This window comes from Hyaena hyaena, unplaced genomic scaffold (genome assembly GCF_003009895.1).
Source record: "Hyaena hyaena isolate Hyena2069 unplaced genomic scaffold, ASM300989v1 scaffold_227, whole genome shotgun sequence".
NCBI lineage: Eukaryota > Metazoa > Chordata > Mammalia > Carnivora > Hyaenidae > Hyaena > Hyaena hyaena.
Window position 1 is genome coordinate 1,528,524 of NW_024080859.1, and position 9,759 is coordinate 1,538,282.

Consider the following 9,759-nt stretch of genomic DNA (forward strand, 5'->3'; position numbering starts at 1 on the left):
ACCTGATGGCTTGGTAGGAAGAAGTGAGTGCCGGCTGTCCGAGCCATGAGGCCGCTGCACATCGGGTGTGCACACATCTTTCATGAGAGGCCAGAGAGTCCGTGTTCATCCCCTGCAGGCCTGCGCCGTCGTGAAGCAGCCATAGAGGACGCGCCAACGAGCTGGCACAGCTTGTCGGCCTTGGCGTACCAGTACAGCTTGGCCCTGTGGCGGGTCCACCCCTCCTCTTGGTCCCTGCTCTGGCGGCCACCCAGGGTGGGCCCTCCGGGACCCCCTGTGAGTGTGTTCAGGCCGCCATAGTGCAACCACAGGCTGGGCGGCTTCACGGAAATGTCCCAGCGTCTCACGGTTCTGGAGGCTGAAGGTCAAGGCCAAGGCGCCGGCAGGCTTGGCTGGTTCCTTGCAAGGCCTCTCCTTGGCTGGTAGCTGGTGATCTCCTCATGTCTTCACATCACACCACCTGCTCTCCGTGCGCGTGTGTCCTCATCCCCTCTTCCTGTAAAGTCACCATTCCTGTGGGACAAGGGCCTACCCATAGGACATTTCAGTTTAGTCACCTCTTCAAAGACCCCGTCTCCAAATACAGTCACGTTCTTCAGCGCTGGGGGGGAAAGACAGCAGAATGAATTTGCGGGGGGTGCAGGTCAGCCCATAACCCCTTCACACTGATTAGGAGACTTAGGCGGAGGACCAGGTCGAAGCGCAGCTGCTGTGCCCTCCCCATCTCCCAGGGGTGGATCGGGCCTGCCCTGGGGCCGGGCACAGGGGCCTCCCCGAGAGGGTGGTAGCATCTGAGTTGGGAGTGCATCCCGGGCAGAGGGCTCAGCCAGGAAAAAGCCCCACACTGGGTGGGGATGGGGGGCGGGGGGTCCCAGGAAGGGAGGTGCCACTCGGGCCCAGAGGAGTGGCGGTGGGCAAGACTTTGGCACGGGTTGCGGGACTTTGGGAGTCACCATGAGATGGGGGAGCATGGGGCGGGGCGGGGGATGTGGCGAGCCTGCAGGGTGGAAAGCTCCATTCGACGAGGGGTTTCAAGCATGGGGCACACAGTGAACAGGGGGCCCTAGCCCCATGGAGCTCGTGTTCTGTTGAGAGGGAGCAAACACACACACGTGACATAATGACAGAACATATCAGGGGCCGCAGAGCAGTAGACGGGGAGGCATCCCAGCCACAAGTGGGGAGGGGTAGCCTCTGTGTCACTCTGCAAGAGGAAGGGTGTCCCAGGCCGGGGACCAGCAGGCACAAAGGACCGCGCCTGGGGGGGGGGGAGGTGCTGAGGTAGCCGGGCTGGTGTGTATTCCTGGAGCAGCAGCGAGCCTTTGGGAGATCTAAGCAGTGTGCAGATCAGCTTGATGTTCAAAAGCCATCTTGCTGGATGAGGATGGCTTGTGGGGCAGGAAGCTGGGAGGGGGAGTGGCCAGTGAGGGGAGAGGTTCCCAGGGACTCGGCAGAGAGGAGGGCCGCTTGTTTGGGGCAGTGGCTGTGGAGAGAAATAGGGCATCTCCGGGTGGTGGGGGCATGCCCACCCTTCCTCCTGCTTGGGGTGCCCCTGGAGAAGGCCTGTCCCCACTCTTTTCAGGTGGACAGGCCTGGAGTTTGCAAGCTGCTGGGCTGGCCTCACCTGATGGCTGTCTCCTCTCCCCGTAGTCTGGGGGCCAGGGAGGCCTTGACCCACCTGCTGGCTTATCCATCAGAGCAGGGAGTAGGCTGGCCATGCATGGTGGCCATGTTGGGGAGGAGCTTCGAGGCCAGTAGGACAAGCCAGGCAGGCTGTCCAGGGGGGACACCCGGCTCTCTGCAGGAGGAGGGAGAGCTGACATCAGGGAGGATGGCACCCAGAGCAGCACTTGGTGCCGGAGGGACGGCTTGAAGATCGGGGTTGTCGTGGACGGGGGCGGTGGGGGGGCACCAGCGGTAGTCTCAGCCAGTATAGAAGGTGAGGGGCACCCCCAGGCCTTCTCTCTGACGCGTCACTTGCTACGGGAGAGAGAGGTCCTAATTCCTGCTGCACAGACTCTGCACTACCCTTCTGGGGAGGGACCCACCCGGTCCCGCAACCCGTCCCCCCGTGCCACACCCACGCTTTGGCAAAGGCTCTCTGTGGGGGCTCCTTCTAGCTCATAGGGCCCATCCACCGTTGGGCCCTGCGTCTGCCTATGAATTGATTTGAGGCCATAGGGAGAGAGTGGCTGAGGCGCCAGCCTGCCCTCTCCCCACTTCTTGGTCCACGTGAGTGCCACTGGTACTGCCTGGGGCAGGCGGTGTGACCCAGAAGGGCAGTGCCCACTGTGGTGCAGGATGCCAGGGCAACCTCAGGGGTGGGGGGCCAGACCCCAGCTGCTCCAAGGGGCGCTGTGCATCAGCCGCTCATCCGGCCCCGGCTTCTTTATTCCTGCTTCACACATAGGAAGCAGGCCAGCCGGGGGCTGAGGTACTTGTCGTTGGTGAGGTCTTAGCTAAAAAAAGTGGAGGCAGGCCGTGGCCCCAGAGCTCTTAGGGACACCTCGGGGCCTCTGGAATCAGCCCGAGAAGCAGCACGAGAGGATGGTTTGAGCTGGGCTTGCAGACGGACGGGCAGTGGGGGAGGGCGGCCTCTCAGAGGCTGGCTGGGTGAGGAAGGCAGTTGTGCCAGGCTTAGGTGCTGCATGGGGGCACCTGAGGTGCCGCTCAGGGCTGGAAGCGTTTTCTGGATGTGTAGCTAGATGTCCAAGGTCACGTGTATATGCAATGTGGCCCTTGGCTTATAGGTTCTTCGTGCACATTAGTTTTGAAATTGTGAGAGTAAACGTAAATAGCTGGATTGACAAGTTGGAATTGTGTTAGGTGTCCCCTAGTCTCTAACCTGGGGCTTGGACACGGACCCGCTTGGACTAAATTAAACACCTCAGTCCTGGTGCCCCGACCACGCTGGGCAGCCACTGGGCAAAGGAGTGGCGTCAGGCAGGGACCTGGCCTGCAGAACCGGCAGATCCTGGAGGCTCATCGGGTGTTGCTCGGCAGGCCTGGGGAGGCCCCTGGTTCCTGGTGGAATATTCTAGCACATTGGCAGGACTCGGGAGAAGCCTCGGTTCTCTCTAGTCCTGAACCCGTCTGTCCCACACCCGCCCTGCAGTGGTCTGCCTTGCCGTGAAACTAATCCCTCCCTTTTAACCGCAAACAACCCTCTTTTTTTTTTTAATTGTTCGAAGCTTTTTGTGTGTTTTTCTGCTCAGCGATGACTCTCCGTGTGATAGTAAATGTGTTGTCACACTAAAGTGAGCCACTTTGAAACATGCCTGCACGTACGCTTGCTAAGGACAGTGCATGTTTGCTGTGTGGGGCGGGGACGGGAGGGGGTGGTCCGAAGCGGTTTTCTTGTATCGCCCACAAACCTGTTAAGCCTCTGGGATGAGGCGCACGCAAGGCGAGATCCGCCCAGGATTCCCCGGGACCTGCCCCACCAGTGAGCGGCATTCCGGCTCTTTCCAAAGAGGGGAGAGGGTTGTCCCCATGAGCGTGGGCCGGCCTCCTCCATCAGGACTTGGTTCTGTCCATGGTCAGTAACTTGTATTTCTTTCTTTTTTTTTTTTTCTCCTTTCTGTTTTCTCTCCTAACCTTTCCAGGTAAAAGTACACCCGTAAGCCAGCTCGGTTCTGCAGACTTCCCCGAGTCCCCCGATCCATTCCAGCCACTCGGGGCTGACAGCAGTGACCCGTTCCAAAATAAAAAGGGGTTTGGGGACCCGTTTAGTGGAAAAGATCCATTTGCTCCCTCCTCTTCAGCTAAACCTCCTAAAGCCTCTTCCTTGGGCTTTGCAGACTTCACCTCTGTAAGTTGAGTTTCCTCCGCGCCACCCCCTCAGCCCTCCGCTTGCAGCCTCTTTGGGTTTTTGTTTGTTTTTTTTTGTTTTTTTTTTTTTTGTCTTTCCCACGGCAGACTTGGCTCATGCCTCCCGGTACCTCAATGCTATCACTCGTGTTATTTATTCTGTACTGCCGCTTTCTGTAAGAAAAACCGTTTCTCAATAAAAAAGAAAAAGAGCTCCAGTTTGGATACTCTGTGACAAAAGTCATGTGTTCTTCCCGCGGGGTGGCCAGGCCGGCCTGTTTCTGTCCCCTGCTTAGGCTCTGTATCACTTCTGTCGCCCGGAGGCTGTTGTGTTCAGGCACTTTCGGAAGCTGAGACGCCGCACGCTGCCGACGTCTGAGAACAAGATGGCGAAAGTCTCGTTAGGGTCCCACTGCCCCCAAAAGGGTCTTCGTTGCATGAGCCGTGACAGAGTAGCCCCAGGGCACTGTGAGCGGCTAGCGTGGGCCGGTGGACCCAGGCAGGGCATGCAGAGGAAGGGCCATTTGATTTCTTTAGTGCTTAGTTCAGTTACCAGCTACAATGCAAACGGGAGTCCAGCCCAGAAAAACCGCTCTGAAGCCCTTCCCCTTTGCCAAAACCAAACCTAAACCCTCCCAGAGCCAGGTAGCAAAGTTAAGCGCCTTTTCGGAAGCTAATCCTGCGGTTTTTGAAAGCCTGGCTTTGTTTCTCTGCGTGCAAAAGAGACTTCAGCTCGAAAAACAGTGTCCTCTTGGGCTGTTTTCGGTACCGAGAATCTCGTTCTCCGAGAGCTTCAGATGTTGCCTTCCCAGAACTGGTTTCACTGTCTGTTGCGCCCTATTTTTAAAAAGGTTTCCTTCATTCGAATTTGCAAAGTACTTTTGTTTCCTGGCAAGGAGGTGGAGGCACACGACCTCACCCACCTGGCGCTGCTGCCCCCAGAACCTCTGCCCTAACACTAGCCCTGCCCCGTCGGTGCCCAGTGAGCGCCTGATCCGCTTTGGATCCGCCTCGTGCACAGCTAGCCATCCCGTGGCGTTACCGAAATTGCCCAAGATGCCGACCCGTTCCCGGCTCTTGGCGACCTGTAAGTATTTTACGACTGCAGTTGGCTGAATTTCGTTGGCAGCCAGTGCACGCTGTGGATGTATACAAATGGCGACATCATTAATAAAAGCCAAAAACAAAACCCACTTTATCTAGAGTTTCGTGAATAGTCCCGCATTTGTGTTTTGGTGGGGGAAAAAGTGTTAAACACTGATGAGAAACATAGAGCTGTTCACGCATGATTCAGGTCCTCTGTGTTGAGTAGGGAAGAGGGGTAAGTCGATGTGATTGGCAATCGGAAGAAATGACTGTTCTCTTTCTGAAATGCACGATTCTGTTCCTGTGACCCCCACCCCCCACCTGATGGCTGGTTTGGGGAAGATATTTTTTAAACAGCAAAAAAGTCTGAGGTTTCAAGCTGTCCTCTGGCCCAACATTTCTGGTCATTCCAGAAACCCCACTGGTATTTGATCATCCTCGTTCCCAGGTGGGGGATCAGGTTCCGCCCAGTTTGCAGCCCTGCTGTTCTTTCTTTGAAATCGCCTTTCCCGCTTGGGATGCCCCAGTTTTTCCGGAGGAAATCACCCGACAGTGGGATTTGGCCACTCTGCGGGGACGGAGTGTGGGAGAGGCGGGCAGGACGCCTAGCCGGTTTGGTTTGTCCCCTTCGGTCCTTCCGTAGTCCCAAGGTAGTCAGCCTGTCCCAGCTCGAGGCACTCGGGATGCCTCGGCGTTCCCGTGACATCCAGGGATGCAGCCCGTTGGCCACTGGTTTCTGGTTCACTGGACCTTGAAGATCTGGGCCAACTCACAACAGGGCCAGAGGCGGTCCCTCCGGTCTGTGTATTTCGGCGTCCCCCAGCAAGCGCTGCGGGGTCTCTTACCGCCCGGCACACTGGCACCGCGGCTCTTTCAGCTCAGATGTTGTACCACCAGGACACGCCAAGCCTCTGGGTCCGCACTGAAGTTCAGTTACGCCGGTGTCACTGCGCGTGCAGTCTCCCGTCGGCGCCCCGGCCCTGCCACTCTGGAAGCCTCTAATTTACGAGCCCCGAGCTCCCATCAATGGGTTACTTGTGCTTGGAGCTGTTCACGGGAAACGTCTCCGAGATTTCTTTCAAAACAAGACTTTCTGTCTCAGGCAGATGTGTTTATTAGGAAGTAGCATTTATAGGTTAGCAAAATGGCTCTTTTTCTCCCCAGAAGTCTGCATTAAGAGCAGAGCAGCTATCAGATCGGATGTGCTGCGCTGTGCACCGTCAACCGAGCTGGATGTGATTCTCACGATGGCGGCAGCGAGCCCACCGCACGGTGCGGGCGCTGTCACACGCCTCAGGGCCCCAGGGAGGAATGGTCCCGGGCGCCTCGTGTGCAGAGCCGTCTGGATCCCAGATTTCCGCCAAGAGGCCGCTGAAGGAAAACTGCTTCGTGTCCGCCTTGAGATGCCGAGGAAGGATGCACCCCGCGCCCCACCATCTCCACTCCTGGATGGCACGGGGGTGAAGCGGGAATCCGCTGCCGTTGATGCAGCGGTGGCTGCGCCCACAGGTGCTCCAGGTTCTGGCTGCACGATGCCGGCAGGTTGGAGAACCAGGGTCCACTGGGACCGGGAGAGGATTTTCTGCTGATACGAGGCCCAGAGGGAGCCACAAGGAACCCTCTTCCTCCTGTGTTCTCTCGGACGTGACGGGCCAGCCTGCTTCTCAGTGCGTACAAACCACATGCCTGGTGCGAGTCTCCGTGTAGGATCCAGAAGCTGTCCCTAGCCCGATCCACTCTGAAGGCATCCAGAACGTTCTGTCAGCACATCTCATTTGAAAGCGGAGACCCCTGAGCAGGAGGCTTTGTGGTGACACCCTGAGAGCCCAGGGCTGGGCGGGGGTCATGGTGTGGCCGCAGCTGATGCTCGGCCCCTCCGGGCTTTGGCCGGACCACCTTGGCCAGTGTCTGTCCGCCCCCACCTGCCCCTCCTCTGAGCTGACAGAGGACAAGGTCCCTGTCAACACTGCTGTCCCCCCCCCGCTGCTGTCGGCTGCACTGTGGGGCCATTTCTGCCAGCGTTTGTTGGTTTTTCCTTGTTTTTCTCCTGATGAGGTGTTGGAAAATTCCCCAGAGTGCGGGGGTGGGGCTTTCTGTGATGGGTGGAAACAGGGCCGGGACCAGACATCAGGGAGTCCTAGCTGGAGACCCATCATCTCCCCCCCCCCCCCGCCCCGTCCCCTGCCCCGAATGCTTTCCTGGGTTGTGTCTCTGAGAAAGTAAGACTCAGCCTTTCTTCATGGGGATGATTCTTATTCATGCTGACCCCACGCCTGTCCCCACCTAACTCCCAAGGTCAGACGGAGGGAGGCCGCCTCTCCTGTCCCACCTCCTTCTCCAAGCCATGTGTGGCCCAGACCAGGCTCCCTCTACTGCCCCTCCCCCACACTGGCGCGCAAGCCCCTCGAGGTGTAGCCCCTCCCACCCCATACTCTGTACAGCGTCAGGGTTGGCCCAAGAGCCACACTCATGAAGGTGCCCTGTAGCCCCAAGTCTGCACCTGTAGCTGACCGCCCCCGCCCCCCCTCCACCCAGACCCAGAGGGAAGGTCCGGCTGAGGGCCAGGGTTCTGCAGCCACCTCCCCTCTCCCCAGGCCTCTGTCCCCACCTGCCGGAAGAGCTCACCCCCCAGGTTGTCACTCCGGCTCAGTGCACACGTGAAGATTTTGTGCTTCCTTCCCCAGTGCTCCCCGTGGGGTCTGCACGGGCCTCTTCGAAGCCTGTGTCAGATTGGGATTGTCTGTGTGTCTGCTTCTGAGGGCCACCTTTCAAAGGACCGGCCTGCCTGTTTCTTGGTGTCGTCCAGTGCTTAGCGGAGAGCCGGCAGAGCCGGTGCAGAGATGCGCAGGGCGGCCGAGTCTGTTGTTGGGGTGTGTGACTGGGGTCCCCAGGGGGAGTCAGGGACCCACGCTGCAGGAGGAGCATGTGAGATCTGGCTTTGCTTCTCTTGCCACAAAGCTAAGGTGCCTTGACTGGTTTGAAGCCCCATCTTGGTATCAAAAATGGTTTCCTCTGCTTTAAAAAAAGTTTTTTTTTGAATTGAACCTTCTGGAAAAGGACCTCAAGAACTCCTGGACCGATTGGCAGTGTAAAGGCCAGGGCTCCTGTAAACGTTCAAGTACAAAGCGGCACTTGGCAGGCCCAGAGCTCCCCGGACCGTGGCTGGCGTGGAGATGCCACGTTTCAAGACTGTCGTCTGTGCACAGTTGAAGCGCAGAGCCATGCATGTGCCAGAACTCTCCAGTCCCGGTGCCTTCCACCCACTGGTATCAGCGGCCCGTCGTCGAGGCCTGGGCCTTGTAGTTTCGCTGCTTGAGCTCCTCCGTTCAGCTGACCTCTGTGGCTCTGCTGTTTTCTGAGCCGCCCGGGAAGAGGCCGAGTGGGGGCTCCTCCTTCACACCCCCGTGAAGCCTCACGGACTCTGGCCCGGGGAGCTGCAGGAATCCCGTGTCCCCAGGCTGACACAGCTCTAGCGTTGCCTGCCTTGGTTTCCCGCAGAAGGCAGGGTGGCTAGTTTCTCTGAGGTCCGCGGTGGTGGTTCAGGTCAGGCTGTTTCTCAGTGCATGTGACTGCGGGTCAGGACCGGGGCATGCGTGTCCCCTCCCCGCTCCCCGCCAAGACACCGGCTTCCGGCTTTTCCTGGTTTCCACGTGTGCACCGGGCAGCCCCCACCCCAGCGCACCCCAGCATTGCATCTTCCTGCACCCCGGCGGCACGCGGCAGGGGTCCTCCTTGTGCGTCCCGCGTGCGCCCCCCCCCCCGCGCCCCTCCAGCCCCCCGCCCCCAAGTGGCAGGTCGCAGCTCCAGGGGGGAGCGAGTAACCCAACCTCCGTTTTCCTTTGCAGTTTGGCAATGAGGAGCAGCAGCTGGCGTGGGCCAAGCGGGAGAGCGAGAAGGCGGAGCAGGAGAGGCTGGCGCGGCTGCGGCGCCAGGAGCAGGAGGACCTGGAGCTGGCCATCGCGCTCAGCAAGGCCGACATGCCCGCCGCCTAGGCGCCCGGCCCCAGCGCGGGCGGGACGGCCCCGGGGCGCCCGAGCGGCGGAGGAAGCTCCAGTCTGTCTGTACACGCACGCACGCACGCACACTCACAGCGGCCCGGCTCGCGCTGTGACACGCCACGGCCGCGGTTCCGCCGAGCGCTCGCCGGTCGCAGGGCGTCGGGCTCTGGGGGCTCCCCTGGCAGAGGGGCCGGGGAGGCGTCACCGCCGAGGGGCAGCACCCGGTTCCTCCGCCGCCCGGAGCGCAGGGCGGTGACTCCCGCCTTCAGTCTCCTGCTGGCTCCAGCGCCCGGGCGCACCCCCCCCACCCCCCCACGCCTCCCGGACCCCCCCTCCCCCGACAGACGTCTGGGCGATGTACGCATCCGTTGTATAAAATTAAGTTTGAATGATTAATATAAAATATTTTAATACAAAACACAGTCTTTCTTTCCCTTTCATTTAAATACGATTTTCCCTGCTCTGACGTTCACACGTGGTGTCTGAGAGGCAACCCCGGCCCACGGTGGGCGGAAAACCAGATGGAACGTTCCGGTTTGAATCCCCAGTGTGGGAGTGGCTTCTAGGGCTGCAAAGCCAATCGGGGAGGTTTTCAGGGTCACCCTGGCTCCCCTGGGTCACTGTCACTAGGGCAGGTGGCCCTTTGTCAGGGCCCTGCAGTTTGAAAAAAGAGTCCTGCGAAGTTCACCGAGACCTGGTCTACATCAGGGGCAAGGCCGCGGGGCTGTACGAAACCGTAGCCAGAACCAGGAGACCAGAGAGTGAGGCAGCTGTTTTCTCCTAGAATGTTCCGGAAGCTTCCATGTAACTGTTAACAGGACAGCCTCAGAAGTTGCTGAAGGTACTGAGGATCTGCTCCTGCTTT

The 9,759-nt window shown here is 59.3% G+C and overlaps 1 protein-coding gene across 7 annotated transcripts in view; it reads left to right on the top strand.

The window, feature by feature from the left end:
• The window catches only part of EPS15L1 (epidermal growth factor receptor pathway substrate 15 like 1), a 98,505-nt gene extending 89,228 nt beyond the window's left edge, over window positions 1–9,277 (top strand). For 3 of the 7 annotated variants that reach the window (XM_039243331.1, XM_039243332.1, XM_039243333.1), the window contains 2 exons: window positions 3,606–3,811; window positions 8,742–9,277. In XM_039243331.1, coding sequence (XP_039099262.1) covers window positions 3,606–3,811; window positions 8,742–8,888 — 353 coding nt within the window. In that variant the 3' untranslated portion in view covers window positions 8,889–9,277. Of the gene's footprint in view, window positions 1–3,605; window positions 3,812–8,741 lie in introns of those variants that run through there. The other 4 variants (XM_039243334.1, XM_039243336.1, XM_039243335.1 and 1 more) reach the window with 3 other exon arrangements.
• Window positions 9,278–9,759: the final 482 nt, after the last annotated feature.